Source organism: Phoca vitulina, unplaced genomic scaffold, assembly GCF_004348235.1.
Source record: "Phoca vitulina isolate PV1807 unplaced genomic scaffold, GSC_HSeal_1.0 scaffold14, whole genome shotgun sequence".
NCBI classification, from domain to species: domain Eukaryota; kingdom Metazoa; phylum Chordata; class Mammalia; order Carnivora; family Phocidae; genus Phoca; species Phoca vitulina.
The window spans coordinates 33406176-33424082 of record NW_022589717.1 but is presented as its reverse complement, the minus strand read 5'-3'; the positions used below and the strand labels follow the sequence as shown (position 1 = coordinate 33424082).

General features: G+C 37.2%; 1 protein-coding gene across 1 annotated transcript in view; it reads left to right on the top strand.

Annotated features, from left to right (window-relative positions):
• Positions 1 to 17907, top strand: part of GASK1B (golgi associated kinase 1B) — a 47179-nt gene that overhangs the window by 10322 nt on the left and 18950 nt on the right. Inside the window, exon 3 of the mRNA XM_032413071.1 lies at positions 7386 to 7600. Coding sequence (XP_032268962.1) covers positions 7386 to 7600 — 215 coding nt within the window. The remainder of the gene's footprint in view (positions 1 to 7385; positions 7601 to 17907) is intronic.

Genomic DNA, 17907 nt, shown 5'->3' with positions numbered 1-17907 from the left:
ACCTCTGCATGTCCTCACCTTTTTTTCTCAAGTTTCTCTCTGATCTTTCTTAACTCAATTGGGAGTGAGGACAATTCAATCACAGCTTACTGTAAGGATGTCCCATTAACCAGAATTCGATTCTGAGCCCATTGACTATTCCTTGGAACTTCAGGGCTATAGATGAAAATTGAGGGATTCTGAAAAATTTGTTCTATCATTCTCCAACCTTTTTTTTTTTTTGGATTTATTTATTTATTTGACACAGAGAGAGCACGAGAGAGAGCATAAGCAGAGGGAGTGGCAGAGGGAGAGGGAGAAGCAGGCTCCCTGCTGAGCAGAGAGCCCAACACGGGGCTTGATCCCAGGCCCCTGGGATCATGACCTGAGCCAAAGGCAGACGCTTAACCGACTGAGTCACCCGGGCGTCCCCATTCTCCAACATTTTTGAGTGCTTTCTTTGGTGCAGATATCGTGTCAGACTTTGGAGGTCCAAAGGTGATTAAGAAATAGTCCCTGTTCTCACAGAACACTCAGTTTGGAGGTTAGGAGACAGCTAAGCAATTGCACCATATAAAAAGGGTATGATATCAAAAGGGTATCTCAATGGAGATATTTTGAGGAGGCCTTGCAGGCATAGAGGGGGAAAATTTAGTTCAGAATGTGTGTGTAGGGTGGTGGGTGGGGCATTGTAAAAAATTCTTGAAGAGCTAATGTCAGAACTGGATCTGAAGTCACTGTGGGTGGAGTGAGAGATAGGGTGGGTGTCGGAAGGGCAGAGAGAATAGATGTGTGAAAATCTTGTGACGGCAGAGGTGCTTAGGAAACCTCAGAGCTCTGAAGGAGATGAGGGTTTGGGAGGGTTGTGGGCAGGGATGAACTGAGATAAAGCTGTGGTCTCCAAAGTGGCTGGGTTTGATGTCATGTAAGGACATGGACTTTATCTTGCAGATAATGGGGAATCATTGAAGGGTTTGAAGAAGGGGAGTGATATAATGAGTTCTGCATTGTAGGAAGGTCACCCTGGGCAGGAATTAATGGCTCCTTTATCTACATTAATAAACATGAAACTGCCCAGGCCTGGGTCACCCCAATGTGACCAGGACCTTGTTCACAAAATATGATTGTTTGCAGAGCCTGGCGCAGTGACCACATCATCACCACCCTCAGAAGTCACATTTGATTTCTGTTTTTCTAAATGGAATACTGAGACAGGAATTTTCTGGGAATTTTCATTTATATATATAGCAGAAGTCCAGGGCAGACCTAGAAAGCAGAAGTTCCTGTCCATTAGTCAAAGGTTCAGAAAAGAGAAGGACACTTTGTTTTTAAAGTAGAACTGATGATTTAGATTAAGTAGTTTGTGACGGCGGAAGTCATAAGACATTCTCCTTTCCTGCTTCCTCAGCTTCACACTTAGCTAACTCTTAAGGAAATATGGAGATTATTTTAACTCAGTCCAACCTAGAGAAAGCAAGTTATAAAATGAAAAACAGTTGTATAAGTAAATAAACACTTTCTTTGTTGTTTGAAGAAATGTAGTCTAAATCACCCAGAAATCTATTTCTGAGACAGGTCTCTGTATCCAGGACTTGGTTGGCTGTAGAGAACCTATACATATGAAATCTATAGAATTCTGCCTCTCCTTTTTCTAAATCATAAAAACCTCACATAGGTTTGGTTCTTTTAAATATTTGACAGTGCTATATTTTCAGTATTTTATTGGATTCTCACATAATCCTGAGGTAGATTTGGAAGGTACTCTTCTCATACCTTGGGGAACTCAGTGCCTGAGTCAAGGTGGCTGAGGGACTCGGCTCACGTTCTGTGGAGACCAGTGATCAGTCAGGAATGGAATCAACATTTGTGATTTCTTTTTCTACCACACCCATATTCTTAGCTCCTTTTCAGCGAAGTTTCTTCCCCTTATTAACTGCGACATTTCAGCACAGAGCTATTCTAGTAGGGCACTGTATTTCTTCATTTCTTAACTGTGTACTGAAAGCTCCATCTCTATGTTAGTCCTTCACTTGTTCCCTTCAAACACTTGTTCAACTGGCAAATATTTTTGTCTGATTGTCATTCTGTGTGCAACTTGTCTGTTTCTGAGGCCAGGGCCTTAGCTGGGATGGGGATCTTGTAAGGTCTCTGTGTTTGCTGTGCCTCACTGAGTTCTTTCTGTCCGAAACCCAGGAACTCAAAGGTCCATTTGAGGATGAGTGTAAAAACTTGTGTTTTGAGTAAGTAAGTTAACAACATTTAAAACCCTGAGCAGAATTAAAATGTCATCAAATCCTTCCAATTTTCTCCTCCCTCAAGGCTGTCCCAGAATCTTGCATTTCTGTTTTCCCTTCCCTCACATTCACTGACTTGTTCACATTTACCAACCCTAAGCCAAGAGATCTTACCTGCTTCTTCACTTCAGTCTAATACTTTTAATTGCCAAAACCCTACTGGGAGAGACACTCTAGAAAAATAGAGCAGACAGTACTTAAGGGATCATTAACAACTAGACACCTGCTACACTGTCATTTGAGTTACATCAACACCAATAATTGCCTTTAACAATGAGAGATCCAAGGCATTAAGGTTTTCCTCCAATGTGCTGTTGATAGTTGTGGTAGAACCCGACAGAATTCATTTCCTATAACAAAGATGAGTTTCAATTTTTGATTGGCTTTTGTTTTCTTGAATAGGTTTTGGAGAGTCGTTTTTGATGAAGGGCTCTGAGCTGAACTGCCACTTTCCTTTTTGTCTTGTTCACAAGGAGTCTTGGAACAGTCTTGGAATCTGGCCCATATGATAGAAAGGACTTTTGATTTCAGAACTCAGAAATGTTTTTACTTATTTTTGTTCAGTGACAAACGCAGACAGACCCTCACAACTCCACCCAGCATGCTTAGCATTCACCTGTAGGTCAACAAAACCAGGCAGCCAGTGTTCAAAGTGAAGGGCATTTAATAAATCCAGGCAAAGGAGATTGTGTATAGGACTCATTCTTAGTGAATATTCACGTTCATCTTCTCAAAAGAATGTCTTCTTTGTGCTTTTGAATAGAGAATGACTTGGGGGAACATCAAAATTCAGGGGAAATATTCAGATTTTGGAAAAAAATAAGTTTTACTGGCAAGTCTCATTTTTTTAAGGCAGCTGTATAACCTTTAATTCACATGAGCACCCACATATCTTTTGAAACCTGCTTTCTCACCACTCTGACAGTTAGAATTTTATCTCCTCACTGTTAAGATTTCTCTAGAGAGTGCAGTACTGCATCATTTTGACAAACCTGAATGTGAAGAGATGAATGCTCCTCATCTCTGAAACACTTCAGGGTAAGTTGCTTTAACCAGTTTCCTGTTTTCAGAGGCTATTTTTCTGTCATCCCTTCGGATCTATCAAAGTTCACTTAATTCTTTTAACAGCCATATTTTATAAAAAGTGGAATTCTTTTCACACCAGTACTCGTGGCTCTGAGATCTGGAGCCATCCTGACTACCGCTATTATCTCGAGGGCCATACGCTCTGAGACGCAGGAAGGAGACCAGTGTGTGCAAAGGAACCACCGCACCCACGCTCAGCCTGAGAACTGCTACTCACCCTGCTTTCTTTTTGCTTCTGGAAATCCCCCTTGCCTGAGGTGCACAGATTCCCAGCAGGGCAGGATGGAACATTTTTATGTTATAGTCAGCATTCAGAATATTTTGCTGAGGGGACATGGATGGATGTGGAGAAAAACCCAGAGTATTAATTGAAAACCAATTACTCCTAGCAGCTGAAAGCTCCCTTTGGCAGGCAGTTTGAGAATAGCTTTTTAAATAATAGTATAGAAAATGTATCATTCAAAAAATCCAGTGCGCTAAAGTAGAGAAATGGCAAATGAAAGACAGTATTCTCCAAGACTAGATCAGGGGTTGATACACTACAGTCTGTGGGCCAAAGACGGCCCCTTGCCTGTTTTTGAGTGGCTTGTGAGCTACAAATGCTTTCTCCAATTTTAAATAGTTGACAAAAATCAAAAGAATAATAACATTTCTATGACACTTGAAAATGATATGCAATGCAAATTTCAATGTCTGTAATAAAGTTTTATTGGCACACAGTCACATCCATCTGTTGACATACTGGTTTTGACTGCTTCCGTGCTATGGGAGAGTTCAACACTTGCTGGGTCAGTAGTTGTGATGGAGACCGGACGGCCTTCAAAGCCTAAAATATTTACTACCTACCTTTGACAGAGTGTGCTGACCACTAGGCTAGGTTATTGTATGACAGTTAAACTGATGCCATTTAAAAATATTTAATTATAAGAGAAGTGTTTGTGGTAAAATATTTAGTAAAACAATCATGACAAACTGTAGATATGAGACAGTCCCAAATAGTTCATTTTCCTTGCATAATTTTTGCCTCTTTCCCCCGGTGGAAGTGTCAGTGCCAAGAAGATAAATAGAAATTGGCATTTATTTATTAACTTATTTAGGTTCAGTTTCTAGAATAATGCTTGACACATAGTAGATGCTCCATAAACAAAGGAAGGCAGTCAAAGACCGATGGATTGTGTCATTGCATCATGTCTCTATGTAATAATAGTTATAGCAGAAGCTTTCTGGGATGTGCATATATGTTAGGCATCAGGTTGAGGGCTTCAAATGCAAGAGCCCATTTAATCCTAAAAGCCAGTTTGGGAAGGCACGTTCTCACCCCCATTTTACAGAGAATGAAAGCAAGGCTTAGAGAGGTTGCTTAACTTGTCTAATGTTACAAAGCAAAGAAGTAATGTGACCAGAATTCAAAAGATCTGTTGGATTCCAGAGCCTCAGCTCTCACCAGAAGCTCTACTTCTTAAATTTCTAAAAACAATGTACATTTTGAGGTGAAAAAGAAAGGGATGGGAAAATACCAGAAGTCAGTATATAAATCACAGAACCAATTACTAAGCTCCTATCCGGAGCTTATAGATGATTTTTGTTTTCTTAGCTTTACATGTTAATGTTTTTCCACATTTCCCAAAATGAGTAGATTTGCTTTTAATTGCTTTAAAATAAGAAACAAACGTTTTAAAGGAAAGGAAAAACAGCCCAGAAGGTTAACTGTTTCAATTGTTTATGTAGATCATTTCCCTATTTCTCTGCGGGCCTCATGTGAATTGCTGAGGAAACGGCCCGCCTGTCTGTCTCCTGTATTGATTTGTGTTGTTGAGGTTCAGGATTAGGTTTCAACTCCCTTTGAATACTTCCTAGCCCTCAGAATCTAAAGTGCTGTCTGTGTATAACTTTAGTCCAGAGACACCAATGGGTAGAACTCCTTGGTGTTTATCTTTCGAAGTCTGAAGTACGCATGTCTTTGAAAGCGATGTTGTGTCTTCCACTCATATTTGGTTACATTGGTCTCTACATGTGTCCCGCTCACGATGGACTGCTTTTACCTGGACTTTACTATTATTATTTGTTAAATTGGTGTCATATTTGGGGTCCACTCATTTAAAATTATATTTACTATATAAATATATATTATATATAATATTAAGAATATAATATATAATATATTATTATAATATTATAATATTATAATAATATAATATATTATATATAATAATATTATATATAATATTATATTATATATAATATAATATATAGTATATTTAATATTATATTATATATAATATATATAAAATTAATATATTATATTATATATATAATATATATAATATAATATATAAAATATATATTATATTATATAAATATAATTTATATTTATCTTATACCTAAGAAGACAATTAGGTCCGAGCAGCCCCAGAACCATTTAGGAAAGTCAAAGGAAAGAAAAAGGGGAGATGTCTTTTAGATCTATGTTCTTTCTCTATTTTTTTTCTTGATTGTGTGTTGGTGACGGTAGCATACTTCCCCAAATCTAAAGGACTTCTTGCAAACCCAGGCTGAAATTGCAAGGCTAAAAGGAGGAAGATTTTTCTTTTGAATAAAACTGGAATGTAGGGGATCCGAATGATCAAGAGAACACTACTAAAATTATTGAGGTCACTGTAACAGCAAATTGAAGAGAGGTTAGAGAAGGTGACTGTTTCCTGTGGTAAAGGCCAGACAGAGATAAGAGCTCTACAAAAGGCAAACAAGCAAGACGGTAAAAATAAATGTCTTTATCCAAAAGGAATACAGTCATAGATCGAGAGCCTCTCAGGTTATTTAAAAAGGTTTTTAAAAATTCCTGTGATATGTCTTAGACATTCCAGTCATAATTTCAGAGGCTTCTGTTGTCCAGGCCTGTTAAGAGTGAGTTTAGTGGGCTTTTCCAGATCTTTGTGACTTTTCTTTTTTTCCCCAAGAGCATCATTCTGATTTTTAACTTACAAGCAAAGCCACTTAACATCATCTCTCAGTGACTTTATTTGTCAGAAATGGGGACTGGAAAGTGATGTCATTGGTTTTAAGCTTGAAGTGTCATATAATGGACCTTCGTGGTCTTCCCTGTTTATAACTTCACTTGGGCTCATCATTCTTTATACAGTCTAGCAGTGACATTTCTAAACTATCAAGAGTGAGACAAAAACAATTAGAATGACAGATTTTTTTTTTTTTTTACATATCATCTATGTGCTTGCAGTTGAAGAAATGCATTTGCTTAAATGCACTTTGTGAGGTTATGTGTGAAAAAATGATCCATTGCCAAGAGCGTTACTCTTTCCTTCAGAGAAGAAAAAAAGTTTCCATCTCGGGGCGCCTGGGTGGCTCAGTTGGTTAAGCAACTGCCTTCGGCTCGGGTCATGATCCTGGAGTCCCGGGATCGAGTCCCACATCGGGCTCCCTGTTCAGCAGGGGGTCTGCTTCTCCCTCTGCCCTCTTCCCTCTCGTGCTCTCTGTCTCTCATTCTCTCTCTCTCAAATAAATAAATAAAATCTTTAAAAAAAAAAAAAAAAAGTTTCCATCTTGCTTCTTTTTTCTTTCTTTGGAGATTATAGTAGCTGGTGTGAGCCATACAATTTCACTTTTAAATTTGCGACTTCCAAAAAATTCTTTTTCCATGGCCTCAGAAAATCAGACAGTTGTTATTACAAAGAGAGAGCAGCCCCTCTCAGACACTGAATAGACAATTATAAATGACTGGATTCTTTCCCTTTTTGTGGTGGCTGCTTTTAGATGTGGAATAAAACCACATTAACCAGAACATTGTTATTGGTGATTAGTGGCTTATTCCTGCGCCACATCAATAAAAGGTCTTGTCTCAAAAATCTTTCCTTTCGTTGTCTAACAGGGACCATGGAATATCATCTAATCAAACTTTTTTGGTAGGTGAGAGGGTGAAGCTGTGAGGGACTGCCTAAAGGCTCATACTGAGCCATGCTAAACATGCTAAAGCGAGTTTGGTTTTTTTTTTTTTTTTTTTTGATTCTGTAGATGGCCGCCCATGTCCTCTCATTCTCTGGGACTCATCTTTATCTCCAACAAGTAATGAGACCCACTCTTCTGTTAAGCTCACCTGGGGAACTTACCAACAGTTGTTGAAACAGAAGTGCTGGCAGAATGGTCGAGTACCCAAGCCTGAATGGGGTTGTACTGAAATACATCACCACGAGTGGTCCAAGCTAGCACTCTTTGATTTTTTGTTACAGGTAAGTTTATCAAGTCAAGTAAGGGGTTATCTAAGGCTGACACTGAGTTACGTAAGTCTAACACTAAGGAATTTTCTATACTTTGAATTTTCACGAAGCCAGAGTTTAAGTTCTATAGTGCTATATTTGGCAAGTATAATACTACATTGCAAAATTTTATATTCTTTTGGGAAATATTCAGAAATATCCCTCAGCTCTTATATGAGTTTCTGAAGGAGTAATTCTTCAGTATTTCGGTCCTGCAATAGTCATACTCATCGTAGATCCAACTTATTGAGGAAACCCATCAACAACTCTTCAAGGTGCATGGTCTTCCCTCATTTGTGAGGTGAGTAAACTGATGTTTCATGAGGTGAAGGAACTCACCCACATTCTGACAACTACTAAAAGCTGGAGTTGGGGTTCCCTGGGATCTGTTGATGGTAAAAATTTGTCTTCTTTTCACACTGTATTTCCATCATTCCACATTATGTTTCGATGGTCACTTGGTTATGTAGGTTACAGCCACCATTTCTCTTGTTTTCTTTCTAGTAATTTTTTTTTTTTGCAAATATTTCATTAAGATCAGGCATTGGAGAATAATAGAGTAATAAATATTGACCATCTACATAAGTGAGTGACACAGAATGTCACAGGTGTCTTATAACTCTTATCTCCTTTTGATAAAGATCTTATGACTCTCTTCATCCCCTCATTCTGATTACTGCTTTTCCTTTCCTCCATTTTAGAAAAACCTGTAGGCTGCTATTGTTGCATTGCTAATTAACATTTTGTGGAAATTTAGGACCATCTTAGGACATTTGTAAAACATTCTCCTTTGTTAATTCCTGTGTGTGTGTGTGTGTGTGTGTGTGTGTGTGTGTGTGACATTTTGGGAAGGAACTAGAGAAGGATAAAAATGTAAGAAGGAAACCAGAGTCACAGAATTTCAAGGGATTAGGAACTTTCAAGAAGAGGATGATTTATGGGGTCAGTGTTGCAAAACCACCAGTGAGAACTGAGCCGGAGAGCAGGCCAGCAGAACTGGCAAGGAGGCAGTCAGAAGTCACCAAAAACTGTTGTAGAGTTCAGTTATGAGGCTCAGACTGGTCTTAAGCATTGTATATATATTATCTCATTTTTCCATTTAATTAACATACTAACTCTGTGAGATAGGCATCTTCTCTCCATTTTGTGGGTTGGCAAAAGGAATACTGAAGCATAAAGAGGTTATTATTAAGAACTGTGGAAAGTCTGAGATCTTACCTTTCTCACAAGCTAACAAATTAACCAGCCACATGTTCATAAATGCTAGCAGAGGACAAAACATTCCTGGGTCAGAGACAGACAGATTACTTCATTACTCGTGGTATAGCAAGTGGCATGAGCTTCATGTTCCTTTGCCCCTCACGTCCCATTGGGATGATAGAGAGTAGCCCTGGTGAATGCTGCATGTAGGGTTTTGTGTCACTACAGAGGAACTCTAAGCTTAGGAAACCCCCAATCTTATAAGAGGTTTCTAGCAAACCTGTCCAACATTGCCACAGAAGGAGAAATTATCTTTATTATCTTGGTGAGGAGATAAATCAAATCTGCCTTTCACATCAGTGGGAAACACTCTTTGTATTTCCCAAGGTTGTTTGCTATACTAACATCCTTGAAGAGACAGTACAGAGCAAAACCTCATCTAAGATGTGCAGAAATGCCACGGAGAATTGCTTCTCACAGTTACGTAACTTGTTCGGTCTTACAGAGCTAGTAAGTTCCCAAATAGAGATTTTGGCAGGTTTGTCTGACGCTAGATTCCATATTTTTAACTGTTATTGTATGGCAACTACCAGGGTATCCTTAGGTTAATGAAGGGAGTTGGTGTGATAAAATGTATTAGCAATGAAGTGAAGAATGAGTGAAGATTTCTAGGGCTAAGTAGGTAAAGGTACTTACTATGAGGCTGGGTGTTTGGGGAATAGTCCGTATAGAGGTTGAAGTTCCTGAGGGTGATGACTAGAGGCAGGAGGGAGAGGAGATCCATGAATATGGCAGTGAAGTCTACGAGAAAGGGAATGACCTTGAGGTTTGTAGCTGAAGAACATAAGAACTAACGTACACTGAATAGAGGGCAAACCCTTTTAGAAGTTGTCTCTAATGACATTTGTTTTAATTCTGGAAACTTCAACTAAATCTCCACCTACCTTCTGTCTTTGTCATTCTCCTTTCTATTGAGGAAAACTACAACTATCATTCAATCAATGATGATGTGTTTATTCAACATCTACTGTGCATTATACTGAAGAAAACTAACACAGAGGTAGCAAAGTAGTAAAGACGGTTATCCCCCCCTGCCCTACCCCAAGTTTGGTTTTTTAAAAAATCACTTAGGAAAGTATAGTATGAAACAAAAATAGATACATGTAAGAAGGGCTGGATGGAACAATAGAAAAGTTCTTACTGGTATGAGGTTAAAAAAGGGAGAGGGCTTTGCCATAAAATAGTAAAGGAGGAAGAGTTTGAGTAAGATTGCAGGCTGTAAATGATAAAGAGGGTAGGCACAAATGTGAGGAAGGACATGGGGTTGGCAAGGTTCATATGATATTTAGGGCATCCTAAATATACCATTTGTCTGAAACAGAGTCATTTAGGGGAGTAGTGATGCTCCCTGCCTATAAGAGATATGATAGATCATGGAGGAAGAGAGCTTTTTTTCACAAGAGGTGTGTTCACATTGTAACTCTTTCTGTTCATTACCTTGACTGAGGAGGAATGAATTCCAACTGAGCCACAGTCTCCGGAGTGCATCAGCAACTTTTATCATTGTGTCCATTGTCTGTGGTCTTGAGGATGAATGTAGACACATCACTATTATAAGTTTTCAAAGAAGACAAATATTTTAAGTCCTTAAACTAATACTATTAGTAATCTAACAATTATATAACACTTGCTATGTGCTTGGCACTGTTCTAAGCACTCTGTACTGAGCACTAATATATTAACTTATTTAATCCTCATAACAGTCCTATGAAGTAGATCTTATCATTATTCATATTTTAGAAATGAGGAAATCAAAGCAAAGAGAAATTAATTAATTTGGCTAGAGTCACATAGTTGGTATCCAATAAAATCTGGAGCCCAACTGAGGAGTTCTGGCTTAAGAGACAAACTTCTAAGCAATGCTTCCTCCTATTCATTGTGTAGGACAATGGCACCATCATCTTCCAATTTCCCAAGTCAAAAATTTGGGAGTCATTTATATGCCTCGTGATACTTACACTCACATCCATACAGTGACCAAATCCTTGATATCTCCCCAATCCTTCTTCTTTTAGGTATGGCTTGTGCTCCTAGCTTAGTTCAGGCTTTGCCATTTATTACCTGGATGACTTCCTCCAGTCCACTCAAACTGTATAAGCCAAGATCACCTTTGGCTTGAGATATTGGGCATCAGGCTGCTGCTAACTCTGTGGGAACTGCTTCTATTGTAGGTCAGTTCTAGTTGTAATCTGCCTTATTCCTTCTGCCTGCGGGAGATTGTGGGGGTGTCTTTCACATTCTTGATAATCCATGAAGATGTGATCTCTGCAGGACTTTACTAGAACCTGTCCAAGTTATGACACCAATATTGGAGTTCCCAATTTTGGCTCTGGCTAAAGCACTGAATCTAAGTCAGAAGTTAATTCGATTGTTAAAGTTACTTTGGTTGGTATCTATATATGAAATTATATATGTGAGGATGGCATCTGTGAGAATAGACTTACATTTTTTCATTAATCCAACATTTACTTGCTTCCCATAGTGCAACAGACAAAAAGCTAATTTCCACTAGATGCTGCAGCATTTTACAATTTTACCAGTAAGGTAGGAGAATGAGTGTTTTCCTCTTTCTTGCCAACCTTGAGAAGTAGAAAACTGATTAATATTTTTACTAATTTTATGGAGGGCAGCAAGGTGTTGTTTATATTTCCAGTTTTTTCATTATGAGTAATATTGAGGATATCACATTTTCAAATACTCATTATTTATAGTTCATTTTTTGTGAGTTGCCTATTCATATCATTCCCCTTTTTTATTGCATTCCATAGCTTTTCCTTATTGATTTATAAAAACATTTTGTATATCTTGAAAATTAGCCATTATCAATCCTATATATCTCAAATAATTTTTTTACTTTGTTGTTTTTCATTTGACTTTGCTCACAGTAGATATTACTCCAGAGAAATTTTACATTTTTTTATAAGATTGTATCTTAGTTGACCTTTTTACTTCCTGTATTTAGCATCATACAATGTTTATAGAGAGATGTTTATTAAAAATATTTGCTGAACAAATGAATGAATAAGTGAACATAGGTAGGCCATTTTTCATGAGTACCGTAATAGTTATCTTTTATACAATAATCCTTCTCATCAATTACACTGAGATGTTTACTTTAAAGTCAAATATATGCCTTATTTAAATGGTGATTGGGAATGTGTTGGGAGTGTATTGGGTGGAGTTTATTAACAATCTTAGAAAAGTTCTGCCTGAAGTAAACTAAAATCACTTGTTCTATGATGCTACAACAAGGCAAGAGAATACAGAACCCAGTTGTTAATTTTCTGTACACAACATTCTTTTTGTTTTACCCAATTAACAAATCTACATTCATAAAGGCTATGCCATTTTACTGGGTCTGTAAAATGTGATAGAGGCACAAATAACCTTTTATTCTTGAAGCGTGGGGGTATGAACTACAGAGACAAAAAGTCACCTCCGTTAGGATGTCAAAGAATAGTATTCTAGAGAGAATTTGAGTTTCTAAGACTTGGAAAATTTCTATCAAAAGGTCATATAAAATAACCAGAATAGATTTAGGATGTATAAAACTTGCTTTTTGAGCTCATAGTCTGTATAATGGTTAGGAACTGGGCTTCTGGAACCAGCCTGCTAAATTTCAATCCAAATTACCAATACTGATTTTTTAACATTGAAAAGTTACTTAACCTCTCTCTACCTTGGTTCCCTCAGGAGTAATAATATTGTTTATAGAGAGGGCTATTGAGAGAATTCAATATATTCACACATGAAGGATTTAGAATAATGCCTGGTACATAATAGGTTCAGTGAGTGTTACATGTTAAGAAATTGATCATCCAGAAATAATAGTAGAGGTTAATATCAATATAAGAATTAAAGTATTTTATCATTATTTTTATTCATTAAATTGTAAGTCATTCCCAAATCGTTATATTTTTCTACTCTTATGTACTTATATTAGAGATCTTAGCCTATTATGTTTTATTTATTTTGACTAGTCTGTCTTTTTTAATAAGCTGTGAATTTCTCAAGGGCAAGTCCCTGTCTTACCCAACTCTGTAACCTTTCAATTAGTAGCAGAATATCTGAGAATGTCACACTCAGGACGTTGTTTTATTTTATTTTTTTGATCAAAGAAAACTACCTAGTTATATTAAAATATTAAATCAAAAGTATCAAATTAAAAATATTAAAAGTAAAAAAACAAAAGTGTAATTGCAATAAAGAAATAAAGTTTTATTAAAATAAGATAATTAGAAGTTTAGAAAATAAAAAATCAAATGAATAGAAAATACTTAATATTGTTAACTATTTAATGGAGTTCTTCCTGTACTTATATTTTCTAAGAATAACTGTTTATTTGATGAGCAATTAAGGAGTATTTAGTAGAGGAGGACTAACAGAGATGTGTTTTGAGAGATATTTGCTTCCACCTTCAACAAAATAAATTACATATATTTCTTTCCACTTGGATTTGACAGACTTTTTTGGGCCCTTTTCTGTCCCAGACACTTGGCAGGTTTAGTGCTGGTGGTAAGATGGATGACATGCTTCCCTGACCTCAAGAGTTATGCAGTCTAATAGAAGGGATAGATAACCATAACAGAATGTATCAGGGGTCATAAGTTTAACATCCTTTAGAAACAAATAAGATGCTACTAATTCTTCGAGATTTGTAGAGAGTGTGGACAGAGAATGTGACATTTAATCTAGAAACTGAAGACCTTGCAGAAATCAGGTGAGTACAGGAGACAGGAAGAGAGTTTCAGAGAGAGGGATTCTAACAAAGGGCTAAAGGTGTGAAAAAGTTCAGAGTGGGAAAAATTATCCTTATGGAAACTTCTTGTTCCATTAGGTGTATTTTCCCCCAGGTGGCTGTGAGTAATAAACTTATGTTCATAAATTCAACGAACAACAATAATATGAATTGGTATGTCTTGTCCCCCTAGAGTTATCTTTTATCAGTCAACTCTCCTAGCTCTTACCTGGCTTCTAATGATTTAGTTCCTGAATATAATGCATTAGATTAATGGGTGTTAATCTTTGACCTATTCTCTTCCACTCTTTTTTCTATGCATCATTTTTTTTTTACTTAATGATGTGATAATAGTAAAAGTAAAAATTCCAATCAACTATCATCTAAACAAGAGAAAATATAACTTTTCACTAAAAGAATATTTGTTTCTGCGGGAATATCCAAATGCTAGGCAAAGAAGGATTCCAACTGTGGCCTCCATGATAGATTATGAAGGTCTTCCAAGCATCCCTTCCTTTTATCCCTACCACTCAGTGATTAAGGATTTTGCCTCCAACTTTCAGAGATCACTCACAGACAGGTGCTCTGACAGCAAGAGGCATACCCATCCAGGGTCTTGGACACTGGGATTTCTAATAGTTTGGGTCAGTTTCATTGTTTTGCAGAAATAGCACATTGCCAATGCAAGTAGCCTGTAGCAATGTATTTATTGTTAAGTCTGAGCAAGCAAATAATATAGTTTTTTGTTTATTTGCTAGCAAACAATGAGACAAGATATGAGTCAGATGCTGTCTTGTCTTCAAGTAGCAAAGAAAGTGATTAGCTTTGGCAATATTGGCTAATATTGGTTGCTGAGTTGACAGGGATTGAGGGAGCAAAGATGGCCAAGGATCAGAGGGTTTCGAGAAGACATATTACTGCTTTTATTGTTGAAAAATCTTCATAATTTCTTTTTATGATGAGAATCACAGTGGTTCACTTGATTAGAGAGGGTCACTTACTCTAAGGTAAAGGACATGGGAATGTGATATTCTAGGCATTAAAAATGACCAACTCTAAACTTCGAAGGTACGGATGTGCTAAGAACTAAAATATATTGTGGTTTCTGCAGAGTTTTAATTGTATAAAGCTACGTGTCCCCTTTCTTATAAATGAAATTCAAATGTCTGACTTTGACATAGTTTTTACTAGACACATGTTCATGCTTTGTCACTAGGAGAAATTATTTTCAGTATTATTGATGCTATAATACAAGGGATTATCTTATTTAGAGAGGTGTCAGAAGAATAACAAAATTATTTTGTGACATATAGTTTTATTCTTCTAAGTACTACTTACCATACATGAGCAAATTGGCCAGAAAAGTTGGTATTTACTGGGCACCTATGTTTAGATATATAAAGACAGGGGAGGTGATATAAAAAAGTTTACAGATTTGCTTCTGTATCAAAGAATATAGAGATTTTTGCAGAGAAAAGGATATAGATGAAATGGCTAACCTATGCCAAGAAAATATGTTTATTAAAGAAGGATTTGGGCTATCTTACTGGTTTGAGGAGGTTTGACTTACATATTTTTATTCAGTTATTTTATTATACAACTTTAATTCATGACTCTTCATTTTTAAATAAGTCATCACAGTTGGAGAGGGCACAAAGAACATTTTTATGCATATGTAGCAAAACAATACTTCACTTTTTTAAATAGCAAATAGTCATGTCAACCTGTCAAACTTGATGTCTAGAAGCAGATTTGTCACCTCATGCCCTGACAGTTTGCCCTCTTGACTTACCTGTTTCTACTCATAATATTACTATTTTAAAAATCTGTCAGGTCAGAAATTTTTGAGTCATCTTTGAATCTTCCTTTGCTTTGTGCCTCATATTCGAGTAGCACTAAACTTGGACAGTTCCTCAAAACCACTCCAATTATGTTTCCCTTTTCATCCCTCCTAATGCTATCCTGATCAAACTCTTATCAGTACAGGTCCAGATGTTGTAAGAGACTTCTAGCTGATCTCCTTGTCTCTATCTGCCCCAACTGTAACTTAACCGTGTAAACCATTGCTGAGTTTATTTTTCCTACTTTCCTTTAAATTGTTTTAATTGCTTCTTGCAAAAATAAAAAAAAAAAACTCTGAAAACTTCCATTTGATTGGAAAATATTTTTTTTCTAATTTTAATTTTTTAAAAAGATTTTATTTATTCATTTGAGAGAGAGAATTAGTGGGGAGGGAGGGGCACAGAGAGGGCAAAGCAGATTCCCTACTGAGCAGGGAGCTAGTCGCTGGCCCGATTCCAGGACCCAGACATCATGACCTGAGCCAAACGCAGATGCTTAACCATCTGAGCCACCCAGGTACCCCTGGAAATAAATTTTAAATGCCTTAGTGCATTAGGGATGCCTGGGCGGCTCAATCGGTTAAGCGTCTGCTTTTGGCTCTCCTTGCTCAGCGGGGGAGCCTGCTTCTCCCTCTCCCTCTGCCTACTTCTCCCTCTCCCTCTGCCTGCCGCTCCCCCTGCTTGTGCGCGCTCTCTCTCTGACAAATAAATAAATAAAATCTTCAAAAAAAATAAATGCATTAATGCATTAAATTTTTCATATGAAAAAACTTAAACATACACAAAAGTAAATGAACCCTCAGGTACCTGTCATCCAAATTCAACAATTAATAAACTCATGATCAGGCTTGTTTTATCTCTATCCCAATCTACTCCCTATGCCCACATTAATTTGGAGCAAATCTCAGACATCATTTTCTTTCATCTGTAAATTTTTCAGTATCACTAGAAAATAAAACATAAGCGTATAACTATTATAACACCCAAAAGAAAAATTAACAATAATTCCAGTAACATATCCAGTAACTGGTCTAATTTTTAATTGTCTTATAAATGTTTTATTTACTTATTTGTTTGCTTGCTTATTTATTATTTCAGTTTGTTTATTTGAACCAGGATTCAAATAAAGCCTGTGCTTTGTGATCAGTTGATATGTCTTTTAATCTATAGACTCCACATCCACCTCTTCCTTTTTTTTTTTCCTTACCAGTTTACTTATTGAAGAAAGCATTTGCCTTGTTCTCTAGAGTTCTAGATTCTGGAATTTGCTGGTTGTACTTCCACGATGTCTTTATTTGTCTTCCTGTCACCTGTATTCCATAGACATTGGTGTGGAGTTTAGAGACTTGATCAGATTTAGATTTAACTTGTTTTTTCAAGACTTCTACATAGATGGTTGTATATTGTTCTACTGGGAGAGATAATGTCTGGTTGGTCTTTCTCTTTTGTGACAGTAGTAGCTATGGATGCTCAATGTTGATCCATTAATTCACTAGACATTGAGAAATGGGGATATTCTAGTTCTCTCATCACGTCTTCATTTATTAGTTGGAATACTTCTCTAAGGTGTAATTTCCCTTCATCTCTTACCTGGTTCTCTAGTGGTAGAGTGGATATAATACCTGGTTGTCTAGTGGTACAATTTATATACAAAAATGTAGGGGCACCTGGGTGGCTCAGTTAAGGGTCTGCCTTCGGCCCAGGTCATGATCCCGGGGTCCTGGAGTCAAACCCTGCTTCGGGCTCCCTGCTTCTCCTTCTCCCTCTACCTGCAGCTCTCCCTGCTTGTGCTCTCGCTCTCTCTGTCAAATAAATAAAGAAAAGAAAAGAAAAGAAAAGAAAAGAAATGTTAACATTTCTTTTTCTTTCTTTCTTTTTTAAAGATTTTATTTATTCATTTGACAGAGAGAGAGAGAGAGAGCACAAGTACGCAGAGTGGCAGGTAGAGGGAGAGGGAGAAGCAGGCTCTCTGCTGAGCAGGGAGCTGAATGTGGGGCTCGATCCCAGGACCCCAGGATCATGACCTGAGCCGAAGGCAGCCACTTAAACGACTGAGCCACCCAGGCGCCCCTTGTTAACATTTCTTTTAAGAAACACCATGAACTTACCTTTTTTTTTTTTTTTAAAATTGCAAAAGTTTATTGTCTAAGAAATGTTTATTACACTCCAGGTTGATGAGCACACAGAAAGACAATATGCATAATTACATTAAAATCCAAAATTGAGACAAAAAGAAATGAACTGACCTTCTAACTTCCTTTCCATTCTTATCTGCTCTTCTGCCATGATCTCTTGTAGTACTTCTGTACTGTAGGCTGAGAACCCTGTAGGTAGCAAACACGTAAGGAGGTATGTGTTTGTTAACTGCAAGGTTGTGTGGGCCTCTGTGTGTGTGTTTGTGTGTGTGTGCGCGCATGTGTGTTGTGGTTTGGTTTACTCAC